The sequence below is a fragment of the Exophiala dermatitidis genome, assembly GCF_000230625.1.
Source record: "Exophiala dermatitidis NIH/UT8656 unplaced genomic scaffold supercont1.6, whole genome shotgun sequence".
In the NCBI taxonomy this organism is placed as follows: domain Eukaryota; kingdom Fungi; phylum Ascomycota; class Eurotiomycetes; order Chaetothyriales; family Herpotrichiellaceae; genus Exophiala; species Exophiala dermatitidis.
In genome coordinates this window covers 112,172-129,048 of record NW_008751651.1, presented here as the reverse complement: position 1 = coordinate 129,048, position 16,877 = coordinate 112,172, and the positions used below count along the sequence as shown (strand labels likewise).

At 52.8% G+C, this 16,877-nt stretch overlaps 6 protein-coding genes across 6 annotated transcripts; 3 read left to right on the top strand and 3 right to left on the bottom strand.

Annotated features, from left to right (window-relative positions):
• The first annotated feature begins 20 nt into the window (after window positions 1-20).
• HMPREF1120_06881 (uncharacterized protein) lies at window positions 21-1,558 on the top strand. The gene is made up of 5 exons (XM_009161092.1): window positions 21-182; window positions 298-382; window positions 437-519; window positions 575-1,157; window positions 1,223-1,558. The coding sequence occupies exons 1-5, from the start codon at window positions 148-150 to the stop codon at window positions 1,385-1,387; spliced, it is 951 nt and encodes a 316-aa protein (XP_009159340.1). The 5' UTR covers window positions 21-147; the 3' UTR covers window positions 1,388-1,558.
• A 2,262-nt stretch (window positions 1,559-3,820) lies between these two features.
• HMPREF1120_06880 (uncharacterized protein) lies at window positions 3,821-5,834 on the bottom strand (the record flags this gene model as incomplete). The annotated part of the gene is made up of 2 exons (XM_009161091.1): window positions 3,821-5,530; window positions 5,595-5,834. The coding sequence occupies 2 exons, from the start codon at window positions 5,832-5,834 to the stop codon at window positions 3,821-3,823; spliced, it is 1,950 nt and encodes a 649-aa protein (XP_009159339.1).
• A 561-nt stretch (window positions 5,835-6,395) lies between these two features.
• On the top strand, window positions 6,396-8,455 carry HMPREF1120_06879 (cobalamin biosynthesis protein CobW). The gene is made up of 3 exons (XM_009161090.1): window positions 6,396-6,658; window positions 6,718-6,801; window positions 6,933-8,455. The coding sequence occupies exons 1-3, from the start codon at window positions 6,550-6,552 to the stop codon at window positions 7,988-7,990; spliced, it is 1,251 nt and encodes a 416-aa protein (XP_009159338.1). The 5' UTR covers window positions 6,396-6,549; the 3' UTR covers window positions 7,991-8,455.
• Window positions 8,456-8,785: 330 nt separating this feature from the next.
• Window positions 8,786-11,596, bottom strand: HMPREF1120_06878 (uncharacterized protein; the record flags this gene model as incomplete). Its single annotated transcript, XM_009161089.1, has 1 exon — window positions 8,786-11,596. One exon carries the CDS (start codon window positions 11,594-11,596, stop codon window positions 8,786-8,788), a length of 2,811 nt encoding a protein of 936 aa, XP_009159337.1.
• Window positions 11,597-12,647: 1,051 nt separating this feature from the next.
• HMPREF1120_06877 (uncharacterized protein) lies at window positions 12,648-15,485 on the top strand. The gene has a single exon (XM_009161088.1). The coding sequence runs from the start codon at window positions 13,372-13,374 to the stop codon at window positions 13,717-13,719; it is 348 nt and encodes a 115-aa protein (XP_009159336.1). The 5' UTR covers window positions 12,648-13,371; the 3' UTR covers window positions 13,720-15,485.
• Window positions 15,486-15,597: 112 nt separating this feature from the next.
• Window positions 15,598-16,533, bottom strand: HMPREF1120_06876 (uncharacterized protein; the record flags this gene model as incomplete). The annotated part of the gene is made up of 2 exons (XM_009161087.1): window positions 15,598-16,212; window positions 16,300-16,533. 2 exons carry the CDS (start codon window positions 16,531-16,533, stop codon window positions 15,598-15,600), a joined length of 849 nt encoding a protein of 282 aa, XP_009159335.1.
• Window positions 16,534-16,877: the final 344 nt, after the last annotated feature.

The following is a 16,877-nucleotide window of genomic DNA, read 5'->3' as shown; positions in this document are numbered from 1 at the left end:
TGCCGCTATTTCCAAAACACTGCACAACCAACAACTGCGGATCCTCCTGTTCAAGTTCAGCTTCATATTCTGTCCATCCTCCTGCACCTGATACAATTCCTCTCTCGGCTGTGTATCTATTGAAACACGCCCTCGCAATTCACAATCATGGATAAGTTTTCAGCCTTCGGAAAGAACATCAGGTAAGTTCGCGTCGAGTCAAGGTGTTGTTGCCTATCTCAATCCACCCGTCGCCTGCGGAGCGCGTCGCTGCCCCTTGATGAGATGTACGTTTACTAACCAGCTGAATCGCGACAGTTCTGCCTTCAACTCGACTGTTTCGCCCTTTGCGCAACGCAGTCAGCAATATCTCAAGGAACAATTCGGTGGAGCGGAAGAAAAGGTGGGTGGTGCCAACTACACTTGGGTGACCTCAATACGCTGATCCGACTACCAGACCCAACTTCCTGCGGACTATGTCGAACTTGAGAAGAGAGTCGATGCTTTGAAACAAGTCCATCAAAAGCTCCTCGCTGTTACGTGCGTGATGCCCCAGCCCGGCCAGGCTACGGCACCCCTACTGACTGCTTTGCAGTAACCAGTACCAAAATGAGGCTTACGATTACCCCCCAAACATCCGTGAATCCTTTACCGATCTGGGACGCAGCATTTCCGAGAAAGTGACTCTCCTCTCTCATGCTTCCAGTCCCGCTGAAGCCCAAGCGGCCCTCACTGCCCCTCCCTCCGCCAAACCTCAACCCAAGACTTTCAACCACGCGATCGCCCGGGCTGCGCTGGCGAGTTCTCAGCTTCTTCAGCAGAGCAACCCTTCTGGTGATGATCCTCTAGCCTCTGCACTCGAGAAGTATGCCTTGGCCGAAGAGAAGGTTGGAGAGGCCCGACTCGCCCAGGACCATGCAATCCAGGCACGATTCCTCGCAGGGTGGAACACCACTTTGAACACCAACATCCAATTTGCCCAGAAGGCTCGCAAGGCGGTCGAAAACAGCCGCTTGCTGCTGGATAGTACCAAGGCTGCAAAGAAGAACCAGGTCCAGGCCCGAGGAATGAATCCAGACGATGAGACTGCACTCAGCGAGGAAGCGCGAGCGGAGATTGAGGCCAAGGAAGACGACTTTGTCTCGCAGGTTGAGGATGCCCAAGGGGTCATGAAAAATGTAAGCCATTGCATCGGCTCCGGCACTCTTTCGCACACTTGGATGCCATGACTAACAAATACCAGGTTCTTGACACGCCCGAACCACTTCGGAACCTTGCCGACTTGATCGCTGCCCAGCTCGAGTACCACAAGAGAGCCTACGAAATCCTCTCCGAGCTTGCCCCTGAAATCGATCAACTGCAGGTTGAGCAGGAGAGCAACTACCGCAAGAGCAGAGAAGGCGCGTGAGTGAGAGCATGACTGGGAGTTAGGACAGTCTGGAAGCATTGCACCAGGGCTTTTGGTTGGACCTGGTTTTGCGTCTTCCACTTTTCTCTGCTGGTGAACGGCAACAATGTCAGATTCATAGTCTACAGTAAGCCAATACCAATTTGGTCGAATTGCCATTATGTCAACCGGTTCATTGAGCGGTGTTGTCTGTTGTCGTAATGCGTCAATCGCTGTCGCCTGATAAGGATTGACGGGGGGCGGATTCTACAACTGGTAGTACTAGAGACCTACACCTGATATCTACAATACTAGTAGGTCCATACTATAGATACCAGGTAGGACTTATGAATTGGGACATGGATCATGGTGCTACTGGTACCTGACGTGCTCGAGCATTGCAGCACAGCCTGACGCGTAACAAGTTGTACAGCCTCGTGTCCTCACGTCGACCGGCATTTTAGGCAGGTTTGCCGACTCCGGCTCTCAGGCTCCGTCATTGAAGCTGTGTAGTAGTGAGCAGTGACTACCACACTGTTTGGACTGGTCCAAGCAACAACTCTCTCACAGTACTTTGGACGTGAAATCGACGGGTATCAACGATCCACCATCTTCGAGACAGACCTGTCCCGTCTATCTCCAGCACCGTGACGAGCACGCCGCTGCCTCTGTCTGGACCACGATCTGCAGTTCCCGTCTAAGATCGCCTCGCCCGCCGACGACACCAACCGGTTACAATACCTCTCGACTACACCTACGAAGAGCAGCGATAGAAAGAGACAGAATCGGGGTTTGAGATCCCGAAAGGAGGATTATATACAGCGAAGGAGGCTTGACCAAGGGTCACGAAGAAAAGAGAAGATGGCGAACGGGTATGTCTCTGGCGAAATCCAGATTCCGTCTGATGTCCCTCCCTCCTCCGATCCCGTTCCGTCTTGTCTGTCTGTCACGAGCAGTTCGTGTTGCGTGTTGCAAGTCCCGTTCTGCCGTGCCGCTTCTCGGCTTTCTTGAGGTTCCTTGTCAGAGTGGATGTATAATAAAACCATCGTCTTCCGACGACCAGGGGGATGCGCTGAGAAGGAAACCGTGAAAGAAGACTCTCGGATGTGGTGTTGGGAGCAGGTGATGTTAGACTCCTGATATATCAGACCAAAGGTGCCGGGGAGGGAACCATCTTTCCACCACTCCAGCGCGTTGTGGTATCTCGCTTGGGTGGTCTTTTATTCGGGAACACAAGAGTCTGCAGACGTGGAGATGACGACGGGAGGATGATATACGGGCTTCGAGACGAAGATGTCTTGTCTCGTCTCCTCTTCGGGAACATCCTTCCTGCAGTTGACCACCTGCGTTCGAGTTTGCGGAGTACTTGTGCCTATTTTCGCTGATTTGATTTGATGCGGCCGTGACCTGGACTTCTGAGAAACACTTATTGCTCTCTTCAAGATGATAGGAAAGACTAACTTGTATCATTTGTTCACTACTACAGGGCGTCCCTCATCGTCGGTCTTGTGGTCATTGTGGCCCTCAGCGTCGGAGCATGGTTTCTCAGTCCAAAGGGCGAGAATCAAACGTACGTGTTCGAAACTCACCACTCCCTGATGTCTCTCCATTTATGGCTCCATTGCCTGCCCGCCTGTCTTCTGTTCGCGTCCAGGCACGGAGTTCAAAACAGCGTCTCCTACAGGGCAGAGCAGGTGGGCAGAGCAGGCCAAGGCGCCCAGTTCAACGGATCGAATCGCTAGCACGATGAGCAAAGGACTGACATGCTAACTGGGTGATACATCTTCTAGGATATGGAGAAGCACTTTGATCCTAAGCTTTGCAAGCTGCTACATCATGTGGGGTATGTACCTGATCTACTGTCCCTGTCTTTTTCTTTTTCTGGTCGACATGTCGATTCCTTTCCTTCAGCCGCCAAACCGGAACAAACGCGAAAAGTGGAGGCAATGGAAATACTGATGCTGACTGCTGGTGGAATTATCTGCAGCAATCACTTTCCTCGCCCAATGGCACCCTTTGATCGAGCCGCGGATGGCTAAGCTACGCCCCGGCTATGCTGGTGGGAGTTGATGGGAGGAGGTCCATCACTGCAGCTAGAGATTGTTGTTTTGAATTTGTAAGGGCATGGCATGGAATACAGCATTGGCAGACGGGATTACTTTTTCCACCAGCCTGTTACAGTAGTTAACCTGTAGTATGGCGCAATGGGAGGCGTTTTTTGGTGGGAAGGGGAAGCACCACTACCTACTAGTCTGATGCAAACTCGTTGAAAGTTCCATTCATGACTATTTAAAAACAAGACGCTGTGTGTCTGGAACAATGGCTGAATACTAGTAGGCAATCTACTCGATAGCTTTTGTGTTGGCATGCCCTGCGCTTGAGAAGATCGTCGGCAAATAATCGATGTTGACCTTGTTCCTACAGTACTAGTAACACACTATGAATGTGGTTTGGTTACTCATCTGTCTTCGCCTCCACTGCCTCTTGTTCATCAGAAGGTCTGTCCCTGTCCTGAGCTTCTGACGGGTCATCATCATTCTTAGCCACATCTTCGTTTTTTGTGTCTTTTTGGCTTTCACTCTCCGAGTGTTGCGTCCCAAGTTCGGCATTATGGCCCTCGAGAGCCCCCGAACCCGATGAGCTCTCGCTCTTTGCAACCTGCTGTGTTGGGGGACTCGAACTCATCGATTTTTCAGCCTTTTGGATATCTTTCGCCTCTGGTTGTGATTGTGATCCTTCCTGCTTGCCATCGTCGCTGATGTGGCCAAGGATGGCTTTGAGAACATCAGGGCCCCCGGTACGGATACTTCCACCTGAGGGTGAAGTCACTTCTTCCTCCTGTTCTTTATCTTGTTCCTGTGCCTCTGCCTCTACCTCTGTCTGGCCGTGATCGTCTGCTTGCGCGTGGTCTTCCTCAGCCGCTGGTGCTGCATGCTCATGCCTGGCTGGCTCTTCTTCCGTCTCCTCAGAAGAAAGTGTAGGTGTGGGCTGCTGTGTGCTTGCGGAAAGGGGATCGATGTCCTCGGCTGTGCCTGTGGGAGTAGGGTCGGCAGGGGCACGTGGCTCATAGCGGGGAACTGTTGACGCAATATCTAGCTTTGGAAACTGCCCCTGTCCGGCATTATTATCGGCATGGAGATCTGGCTTCTGCTTTGGCGGTGACCTTGACTCAGACGACACTTCGTTGCGGCTGGTGCCGGAAGTCATGGTAAACGGATGAGAGCTAGCTTTCGGTACGACGATGGCGCTGGTCACTTCTTCTTCGTCCTCGTGTTGCTCGGTGATGGTGGCAACATGGCTGCCTGTGCTGGGAGTATGTCGGTGGCGGCGTGCCGTTGCCGCCGTGCTGACTGTTGTTGTCGTCCCTGCCGCTGCGTCCTCTGATGATGAAGGCAAAGTGGCGGGATCTTCTGACGGTGTCCCTGTCCCCGACAAGGGAGCGACATCCTTGCGCAGAATCTGTACCCGCGACCCGACAGCCGGGGCAGAAGCTCGCTCTACGTCTCTGTCTCTCTCGGCTTCGTCGATGGGTTCCCGGCCATCCTCTGCATCTGGGGGAATCGTATAGCTATCTTCTGGTATGAGGTGAAACTCGTCGCAAACAACCTTGAAAAGCATATACAGCCCGTACGTAGCCTCGATTGACCAGAACACGTCCCGATGCTGGAACCAGGCGTGAGCAAATATGCGGTATACTCGCCGGAAGATGTTTGTCAGTTGCCGCATGCTTTGAATCGCGCCTCCAGCTTCGCCACCCAGCGCCAGCCTCGACGGGAAATGCTTGGGACTTGTCAGCACATTGGCCGCCCAGTCGAGCGTGTGATTGCAGTAATCAATCGCGCAGCAGGATTTGGGGGGCTCATGCACAGCACAGAGATACTGCCACTCGCTCGCTCGCATTTCCTGGCATGTCAAGGCAGAGCAGGGTGGATTATCGTTCATCAGGAAGATGGAGACGATGTTGGCCTTCTGTGTCAAGAATCGGCAAAGTTCGTAGAGCCACAGATTTCTGTCCACGGTTTCGGTTTCGTTGATCTGAGGCGGAGTGGCCAGCGCGACAGCCGCCTCTCTCGATATCGGAATGGTGTGCGTCGATCCTGGATTATGTGTAAAGTGTGAATAGAGTGACTTGAGATGCTCCTGTAATTGGAACGGGGAATCCAACTGCAGTATGGTCAGTTATGCTGCATAGCCTCCTCAAGCGCAATCAAACAGTACATGCACTCACCTGGCTCAGCGGTACTAGAGGAGGTCCCATTGCCATTTCGGCAGCCTTCGTGCCTGGTCTTATCCGCCGCGCAGCTCCCTCATCTGGTTTCGAAGTAGCGTCGAGAGACAGTTCTTTCGATATGTCGCCCATGCCGGGGCTTTGCGGGCCAAACTGGACTTCGGGGATGGGCGGAGGTGAAGGAAGTCTTGGAGAGCTGGATGGCGACACGCCCGACCTGGCAGGGCTCACCGCAGCCATGATGTACTTGGGACAAGGTCCGTCTCGTCGGCGTGGGCGCTAAGCTTCTGAAATACCAACACCCGTTTGTGTTATGTTATCCGGCGGCGGCGAAGACCAAAGAGATGATTTGAGAGTCCAGCCTGTGTCCAGTGCCATCAAATACCCATCAGGACATCGATCGAGCGCAGGTCGTGGTCGTATTGAGTGGAAGAGCCGACAGGTGCAGGTGGAGGAGCGCTTGACAGACGCTGGTCCTATCGACACTGGTGTCTCGGGTGGAAGGAATAGCTGCGCTTCCTGACGATATCAAATGGGCAGTTTCATATGGTGCTGTACTCGGCCTCACAGAGACATGCTTGTAAGTGTTAATACTTCAGGCTCTTCGGCGGTGATAGGAGGCTTGCCAGGTTGAATGCCAATCAGTTGGTAGTAGCCGCCCGCGGGCAATAACTTGCAACTGAAGTACGCGCCTCGGGCCACTTGCCGTAGCAAAATAAGGTTGCGGGATCGACCATTAGCGTCACACTAAGACCGCGTGGGTAACGACATCAAGGGTCTCGCATGACGTTGAACCAGAATTTTGCAGCAAACCGACATCATCCAGAAACATTAAATCAGTGTACAGTACAAGCCAGTGGTAAGGTAGCGTCTAATGAACTGTGGATGTTCATAGCGGGCTATAGAATAAGCGATTCACGGCACTGGTTCATTGGCCCAGTCACCTATTTTTGGCATGGACGATGAGATACCGGATCTCGTGGACGTCAGTTCAACGGCCGCAGCCCCAGAGACTTCTCCAGATGGGTCGCCGTTGAGGAAAGTACCGATTACCATTGTCACAGGTAAAAGCCATCGAGGAATCCCGGATGAATGATTTGTCCGCATACTCACCTCTAGCCAGGATATCTCGGGGCGGGCAAGACGACTCTGCTCAACTATATTCTTACAGCGGAGCACGGCAAGAAGATCGCGGTCATCCTTAATGGCAAGTTAGGTCTCGGGCGTCCTCCCAACCAGTCCTTCACCCATTACACTCTGACGAATAATGGAGTTACTGTAGCTCTCTGAAACCACTTTTGCATCAACTCAGTCTGACATGTACTTACCCACAAGCAGAATTTGGCAACACGGCCGACATTGAAAAGTCCCTGACGGTCAATCAGAACAACCAAGCCACCACGGAATGGATCCCCCTGGCGAACGGCTGCATCTGCTGCAGCGTCAAGGACAGCGGTGTGGCGGCTTTGGAGTCCTTGGTCGAACGCCAGCGTGACTTTGACTATATCTTGCTGGAAACCACTGGGGTGGCAGATCCCGGAAACATTGCCCCGATGTTCTGGATGGATGAAGGCCTGGGTAGCAGTATCTACCTCGATGGCATTGTCACCGTGGTTGACGCAAAGAACATCCTAAAGAGTCTTGACGAGCCGGCTCCAGACGAACTACCGCAGTCTGACGAGGTGGAGGTGGACGACATGGCCGATGAACGCAAAATTGGTGATCACCATAGCACACCACTCCTGACCACCGCGCATCTTCAAATCTCCCACGCCGACGTTATAATACTGAACAAGACCGATTTAGTCTCGGACACACAGCTCGCGACCATTCGACAACGCGTGTCTTCCATCAACGGCCTTGCCCGCCTAGTATGTACAGACCATTCACGCGTCGACACGCTCAGCGGGACAGTACTTGATCTGAACGCCTATTCCACCTTTCCTACCTCCACCACTGGTAGCACCACCACCACATCCGGTCCGGCTCCGGATTTCTCTTCCAAAGGTCATTCTCACCTCGACCCGACCATTTCAACCCTGACCTTCCCCTTGCGACCTGTCGACCCTGGTGAGGTGTCAATACTGCAAGACTGGTTGGAGACGGTGCTTTGGGAGGCCGAAGATCGCCAGGAAGGACAGACCCGCAAATACGAGATTCACAGAACAAAGGGACTCATTCCAATCACCGATGGCACCGTCAGAATCGTGCAAGGTGTCCGGGAAATCTTTGAGATAATTGAGCCTCCACCGGCACCAGCCAGCGACGATACTAACAACTCGGAGAACGACGACAACATGACCCAGCAGCAACAACAAGGCAAAATTGTCTTCATTGGCCGGAACCTGGACCTGGTTTCCACTGTTGGCCCTGTTCCTTTCAGCAACTTGAATTGAACTGAGCTGTTTACCTTACTGGTACCCGGCTGTCTTGCACGCTAGGCCACGCCAAAACTCGAAAGTTATGCGACTTGGACCTGCTATCTACAAACCGGATACACAAAAGCAGCAGCTTATGGTGCGCACTGTCGATTAACACCTAGTAGGGATGCATACTTGATCGAGAATACTCATCTTGAACAGGAGTCGCCCGGTCAGAAGCATTAGGAGGACCAAGGACCGAGCAAATTAACACCAACTGGCCATCATAAGGGCCTGCTCATGAAGTTGAACGACTGGACCGCATCAAAGCTCCTCCAGCAGCGCATCCGTTAGCTTGCGACCAATATCAGTGTTTTATTGTCCCAGATCCGAATACCTACAATATACCGCAGCGCCAATTATATTACTAGATAAACCAAACACAAGACTAAACACAGATTCCGCTTTGATCCTCCCGAAACAAAAATCGCTAACGCTTCCAGCATCGTTGGTATCATAAAACTTGACTGCGTAGTACAAGTGAGTTCGCTTTCAACCCACACGCGAATGCAGATATGTGACTGGGTCGTAATTTCTGGTCATTTTACCGTGTTCATATTCGTGGTCATCGTGTCATGTCGTTTCACTAGCATCATTTATCCCGTATCCGGAAACAAGACAGTCCCGGCACGCTTTTGGTGGTACATCGATTGGATTTGAGCCTAGCGGCACCTGCGCTGAACTTATCACCGACTCATGGTGCAATCGAGCTTGGGCGGCTTCAGTTGTAGATGGATCAGAGTTGCAGTTATCAGTCCTGCCGGTGTGTTCCTACGTGAGGTTCACGCAATTGTCAACGACAGGTTTCTGCTCCTGGTCTTGACGCCGTGCTAAACAGGCGCTCTCCGTGCTGACTGGAAACTGCTCTGGCGGACACAGGTCGGCAAGAGCTCCGGTATCGCTGTGCTCGTTCTCGACTAGGCCAAGTGGTTCATCATAGCCGCTGTCCGCGTAACAGAGCTGTGGGGGAGGGTTTGTTGACTCTAGCTGAGATGGACTGGAGTTTCTTCCGCTATGGCGAACTTCAACACCCCCTTCGACTGTGTGACTCCTCAGACTTTCCATTGAGGAAGCCGGACTGACTGCGTGAGGGGCTTCTTGATGCCCATCCAAGTCGTCATTGAGAGGCGCTCGCTCGGACTCATCAGGCGTTGCTGCCATATGTTTTGCCGTATCAAGCTGAGGCTGGTCTAGTGTTGGTAACGCGGCATGACTGTTGCGGGGCGTGCTGTCGGCCGTCGGAGAGCCCATCGCAGGAAAGGCTGCTCTGCATGGAGGCAATTCTCCGTGCACAGGTGAAGCATCCTCCGAGTTTGTAATATTGTCCACAACCGAGCCTTTGTTTTCTAGATCATGCCTTGAGTCTTCCCCGCGCTCCAGGATCTCCATTTCGTCGTCGCTGAAAGTCCCCCGGGAGATGAGATATTGGTGACCATCGAGTTCAACTTCGTTGAACTCTCGTTCGTGGCCAGGAGAAACAACAACGATGTTGGGCTCTGGGACATCTGTCGAGCCGGGCAAGCCCTCCTCCGACAACCAGTGGCGCCTTTCCGCTCGGCCTAGGTGGCCGAAATTTGCAGGTGGCGCTCTACCCCTAGGGCCATCGTAGGTTGAAACCTCACTGCCAAGTTCGTAGATCGACGACTTAGGCCATGTGAAAGTGTAATCATCCCGTGAACTTTCCGGTGAATAAGGAAGGTCCTGGAGACCAGGTTGGCATAACCTCAATCGCTCAATATCATCGCGCCCAACGGCATCGGCAGGGTTGATATACTCCTTCTCTGTCCGAGGCTTCAGAGCCGGCCGCTTATGTCCTTGTGAAGCGCCCATCGACGTCGATGGAAAGAACTCAATCAGCTCCTTCGCGGACAATCGATCCTTTGGTCGAGGGGCCAGGCAAGTCCTCACCACGTCCTGGTACCAATCTGGCACGTCCGAAGGAAATTCTTCCACACTCAGAGGCGGAACATGTCGCTCTGGCTCGTCATCATCCATGGCCAGTGCCCACAATGTCATACCGAGTTGATACAAATCCGACTTTTCACCGATGTACATTGAAATCCTTTGCTGACTCGCGATTTTGGTGGCAATTTCAGGAGGCTCCCACCCAACGGGGCATCCTCGTCGATTAATGTCAATGATCTTCGCATTACCGTCGGCATCGACCACGATATTCGAAAGGGTGAAGTCCCCTTGTACATAACCTTCCTCGTGAATATCGCTGAGACCACGAACTGCGTGCTCGGCCCATCTGCAACGGTCTTCCCAGGGAATGGATCCCCGATGATCGTAGAGCAAATCGACTACCGCGCCTTTCTCGGCAAAACTGATGAGCAACCCCTTAACGACCTGTCTCGCATCGTCAAGCACAATTGCTTCCAGCTGGATCACATGCGCAGAGTCATGCAAAGCATGCAACGCATTGATCTCATACAGGAACTCATCCACCGTATCCGGCCCAGGAATCTCTTTCTTGATATAAACTCTGCCCATGTGTCGGACTTTGTAAACGAAGCCGGAGAGATGAGAATCGAACTCCAACTCGCTTTCTCGAACCTCGAACGGATGGAACTCTTCATCTTCCAAGATATGGGCCACGGTATGGCGTGGAGGATAAGGAATGATCTCGTTCACATCTTCGGTCACATGGACATGAAGCCTGCCATCCGTGGTCTCCAATTTGAGGTTTGTGACGGATTCATAAAACTGTATGTCGGGCAGAGAGTCGCGTATAGATTCGTATATTTGCAGATTCTTGTCTCTCTGGAACTGGAGTTCTTTCAGATCCATCTCTAAGGAGCCCGGTTCAGCATTGCGATAATCGCAAGAGATGGTGACACGGCGCCAGTGGCTGGGGGTCTCGGCATAAGTAACAAAGAACTTTTCACGATCGGACTTATCACGGAAATGCATGCTCAGATTGAGGATCCATCGACGATCAAGCTCCTCGTTCAGATTAATCTGGTCATCAACCGCATTCAGGTGAGGGAAGTGTGAGTGATCGGACGACGTCACTGAAAGCGGTCGGGGAGGACGATACTGATCTTGTGGCCACATGTCTTCCATCGTATCTTCCGGCCTATTGCCGAAACCAGGAAAGTCGTCCACACGAGGGCCGGCGGTGGTAGACTGTGCCTTGCCCGAGATGGCCATATCAGATTCGGAAACACGAGCCGATTGCCAAAATGGTGGTGCCGATTGTGCTCGTGGTCGCGAGCGGCTGGGTGGGACACGCCTCGTTGTGGACAAGGCTCTCTTTTCGGCATGACAAGGCTGAACGGGAACGAGACGATCTCGTTTCTCAGAGTTCTGACGCCGGAACGTCGCTTGGCGAGGAAGTCCAACCGCCAGAGGCCTCGAGGAGGCTTGGTGTTTGTTGTGGTCATCGTGGTCAGGCCATGGCCGAGGCCACTCCTCGTCTTCTGGGCACTCAATCGGACTCCGGGTGGGGCCATCTTTGGCAAACAGGCTATGTAGTTTCTGCCACATGCCGGAGCCGACGAACAAGGACTTGGAGTGATGCGGCTCGTCATCCAGCGGTCTCAAAGGCGTCCGTTCAGCTTGGTGAGGAGTTATGCCCATGTTGCGAGGCTTGCTCCAGTCTCTGCTCCTGCAAATGAGGGGCAAGCCTCAACCGCCGCTGAGCTCACAAACACAAGAGCCACAGATATTGAGTGACCACTTGTCGGACATCGAAGGTCTGATGGTGGTACAAGGACGAGATGGAAGGGCTTTTGGTGGGAGTCGGCTGGGAACGGAGAGATCTTACTGGTGCAGAAGCATTCCACGAAGTCTAAGAGGCGAAGAGGACTCGGTAGGCGGTGAGACGCTGCAAGCCACACAGTGGTCGGTAAGATATTGCACCCGAAAGCTGCACCACGCTGGGGAATACAGGACGTCTTGCGGGCGGATGCGCAGCCCAGCGGAAGCACTGTGCAGAGAACAGTCTTGCTTGATGGCAAATATGGTCGTTGAAGGAGAGCAGCAGGGGAGGACGATGGGCGTGCTTTTGAGGCGGATCAAGACGGATTTGTCTGTTTGTCTGGAGCTCTCTTGGTTTGCTAAGCGCTGCTCTGGTATGGACTGGATTCCAATTCAATTGCAATGCGTGGCGCTCGGCCTTGACGACAAAGGAAAGTGGCTGGCAAGGTGATGTGATTGATGCGGGTTGAGGTGATGGTGTAGGTTCATCGAGCTGCACGGACAAGGTTGTGGTTGTAGCCTGCGTGCAGACTGGAGTGGTCGAGCATACAACTACCTGGTCGACAACGTGAAAGTGAACGAAATAAGCATATAGACACAGCTGAAGTGAGAAGAAGAAGCAACACAACGCTCAATGGCACACGCTGTCGACCTTGTGAGGTAAGAAAGAGCTGGATATCGAATCTGGTGCAGCAGTGGTTGTAGTAGTATTGTATGTGGCCGACATGTCAGATTCGCTCCTTAGGCTGGTCTTCGTTTACCGTCGCGGAAGCCCGTGAGAGCCCGAGGCGCCCCCTGCAGCCAACAGACTTAGGGAGGTGGCTGGCTGCCTGGGATTGGGGTTCGGCCAGCCTAAGGTACGTGAGGCAGGTAGCTTCTCACCGCGAGAGGACGTCTTAACATGTTAGGTATCCTTCTCCCGCGCTTCCAAGAGCAGTGCAACCAATTACTGGTGCTTAGATGCACGACCACTGCACTCATCAGTAGCTATTTAGGTACCTAAAAGAGGTAGCAAGCAGCCTAAAGAGCCTTGGAAGCCCCAATCGGCCCCTGAAGCCTTAGGTGCCCTCTGTACTGACGCCGCCTAGGATGCTCCATGCTGCAAGTTCAGCTCTCCGCCCGGCCCTGATGCACATTGCCTGCAGGGCTATTCAAACAACAAGCTCTGATTCCTCCTTGGGTAGCCCTGGACATCTCCTAACCAGTCACATCAAAAGCTACGGGTCTGTTGGGATGCTTCCAGAGCACTTCCTCACTGCAGTGCCTTAGGCGAGATGAGGTGCAGTCCCGCCAGCACCCAAGGCAGACGCATTTCTTAGGCATCAAGATGTCCACCTGTGACGACAACGAAGGCGGACTAAGGCCGTGATAATGCAGCCATGTACCAAGTACCTCGCCTAAGATGCCTAACAGAAGGGGAGCATGAACAGCCTACTTAGAGGTACCGGTAAGAACCTGCACAGGTACCTTTTATTATTGCTAGTACTGCTACAAGTACTTCTGCCTGTTGGCAAACTCAACTGTGCTTCTCACATCAATCACCTACGATCCTCATCCTTTGTCTCAGAGTTCTTTTTGCTCTCGTCAACATGTTCTGGATTCGGCAAAAGATGTCTGAGAGCGACAACAGGGAAAGGCAGTGAGCTATTCCTACGATGCCTCGAGTCGCCTGTTGTTGTCGTCCTCCACTGTTGAAGTCCCACCTCCTCTCCACTACTGCATCTCTGCAGATGCGTTCTTCCAAGCAGACGGTCGCGGCCACTCAGCTCGAACCGCCCGTCTTCTATATATCCTATTTGTCGCTTCACCGTTGGGCTCCAAAATCCTTGATTTCTTCAAGCTCAATTGGCACTTCTCGTCACCCGATCCTTCTTCCATCCTCCCGGGCTCATCGTGCTTCAAGTCCACAGCCGCTAGCCTTCAGGTTGGAATTGATGCCCAAACCAAGATCTAATGACGAGCTGCAACTTAATGCTTGGATGCAGCACCGCCCGATGGTGTGACGTGGTCGGAGATTTCAGAAGTGACGGGCGCTATGCAGTCGTCCAAAGTCACCTGTGACATATTATCGTCTCAGGTTGCGCAATGAAAGACTTCAGATCTTGCTGGATGAAGTCACCAGACTGGAGGAAATCCTGCTCAGGTCCGCTTTTGTCGTGCTTGGAGCCTCGTTGTCGCACACCGCCAATCCTTTCTACCCCCTTTCCCCTAGCATTTGCGGTGAAGCCAAACTATCCCTCCCGATCCTCGGAGGGATCCGTGGCGTTGGCACCATGCTGCCTCATGGCTATGGCTTGTTTAGCGAATGCTTCGGATCACAACCGTATCCCAGCCGGCTTCGGAACTCGTGCTACAGCGCACGAGTTCGGGAAACAACGGGAAGTCGTGGACATGGCTGAATACGGCTACCAGGTTCTTACCCTGCTCTAAACTGGGTATTCGTGTCACCGCCCAGCGAACTTCGAACGTACGACATCCTCGGTGAGCCGGGAAATATCACCCTATTGTTCATTGCTTTGGCCTACTACTACAGAATACCGATTTGATTCCGTCTGCCATTGCCTACCGAAGGTAAACGCTGCCATTGTCTGGCCGCCTCTGTCGCATTGTCTCGTTGCCTGTCTATGACTTCAAGAGGTAGGGACTCGGCTCCCTGGAAGAATGAGTGGTTGATTGTCAAGCTACATTGCTGCGTTCTATATCTTCGTGCCAGGCTTCTCCGCGGATTTTCTGTCGTGGCAGCCGCACTAATCTCTATCTTGCCCCTTTCACCACACCGCCTTTTTTTCATCGCTCGGAAAGGCGGCCATGGATCTTGAGAAGAAAGCGCGTTTATCCGCTTCGGAGCGTCGAACAGTCAACATGCACACGCGCCGGTTGCAGCGGCAACGGAACCAGCTCACCTGCGGATTCTCAACAAGCAGACAGTTATATCAAGAGGGTTTAACAGAGCTAAGGACACAATGAGTGGTAAGTGGTTTGTGGCTCCGGGCGATTTGATCACTCTCGCCCTGCATCAACAACAGCTGGAACTCGGATGGTGAATGCAATCGATTACCACCCGTATCACTCTCGTACCTATTGAGACGGGTGTTTTCTCCGACTTGAAGGTCTTGATTGCGTGCGCCTGAGCAAGGCTGCCATGCGAGCCTTCGATGGATGTGGGCCCCCGACAGGCAGGTAGCCCGGTATCCATGGCTGAGCTTGTGTTGTGGCGCGTTTCTCATTGCTCAAAAGGACATGCCAAGCTCTGATCGGATTGTCTACCTGGGTAAGCAGTGAGTGAAACACAACAGATCATAATCTTGCTGGTCGCAAGATGTTCACGGGTCCCTGAGCCCCCTGGCGTCCATGCTGTTTCTGCCTGCCGGTTACGAAGCGGCCGAAGGCACAAAACGTGATCTCCAGGTGACTTTTTAAATACTAGTCCTACCATAAATTGGGTTTGGACGGTAAGATGAGTATCAATTTGTCATTCAAGTTGTGCTTTCTGGACCCCTGCATCGCCTACTATTGTTCCCTGGGTATAAAGCTGGAAAAAACGAGGAATCTGCAACTTCTTAGTCTTGGATTGTCTTTATCAACCACTGCATGACAAGCCACATAACAGTCGTGACCATGTAAAAGGAACCTCAAGGTCGTTACGGTGGTAGGAAATGTTGTGAAGATCAGAATGAGATATCAGGAATTTATTCATTGTCGATTTTAGTCTTTGATAACTCCCTATCTGCCCCTAATATGCCAAACGCCAATGTGAAACGCCTGTCCCCATTAGACAATAAATGACAAGCGATCTCAAGCCGCGTTGTCGAATGTAAGAATACAGCTTGTGAATGTAGGCCTCGTTGCTCTTTGGTAGAACGAACCGTGGGCCCCGAGGATCAAGGGCGAAACCTCAGTCTGAACCCAACTTCACCGCCAGGGCCGTCCAGTTTCCGCACTTCGCGACCATGGCTCCCGATAAAATAACCGGTCCCGTCACCACCGGATCCTTCAGTGCGAACTCCTCGGGGATTCTGCTGGACGACGTAGATGAACCTGGCGATCGTGTCGGCCTCGCTCAGTTGCTGCGCATTGAAGTGCTTGCGGACGGCATTTGCAAGGTGGCCTGGTGGTTCACGGGGCCCAATATGAGTCGTTGAGGGGAAGGAGGATGAATCTGCTTGGTCAGGTCCATGATCAGGGGGTTCGATGGACTTGGCTATCGACTGGTTCGGTTCCGCTTGCGCATTTTGAGCATCCAACTTCCGCTTATCCTTTGACGTCTTAGTGTTCTTTTCATTTCCATTCCTCTGTGCTTGCTGCAGTTTCCGTTGTTGGTGTCGTTGCTCGCGCAATTTGCGTCGAGACTGGACGGCGGACGGCGCTCGCAGGGCAATGTCCGAGGATGTGTAGATCAAATCCGCATGGGGATGATTATATGTCGAGGGGACAGAGAGACGGTGGGCGATCCTGTAGGTGCGGAGGACGGACGTGGACATGGTATCCCATCCCGTCTGTGAAGGGTAATTATGATGGCGGTCAGCAATTTTTCATTCTCATTGACGACAGAGGCACATTCGTCTGGTAGCATATCAACATACCCGTGGGAGACTGGGGTCTTTCTTTTCGCCTGGACCTTCTTCGCCGGCAGCCGTACTGGTAGCCGCGGCTTTGTTCGCACTCGTCGACGCATGCAGATTCGACGCCAGGCGTTTCCCCTTGCCCACACCTGATCCGCTGGTCGGTCCTAGGACAGACTTGTCTTTCTGGTTGGTCACCGTACTAGAGGTCTCGGATCGGGAGTCGTCGACGTTTCGTGGCCGAGCCGGCGGCATGGCGATGGACTGTAGGATTGCTGTTCTTCGACCGTAAGTTTCTGCAATTGGCAGAGCAGGAAGTGCGAGAAGTGGCCAGATCAAATCATTGAGCGGTATCACTGAGACTGCTGTTGCAACACGAGCCCTTTGCAGGCAAAACTGAAGACATGTACGGGCATGGAATCATGGGATTGAAGCATGTTGGTTGAATGCAAGGCTCAGTAGTAACTACGAGTCAGTGAACACGCGCAATCAAGCGCAGGCCAGAACTTCTGCCGAACCGAGAATGATATCATAACCGTCCTAGTAAAAAGGGCAGGCAGGCTGTTGCCCCTATTGGCTGTTGAAGCTGCGGCGTCTTA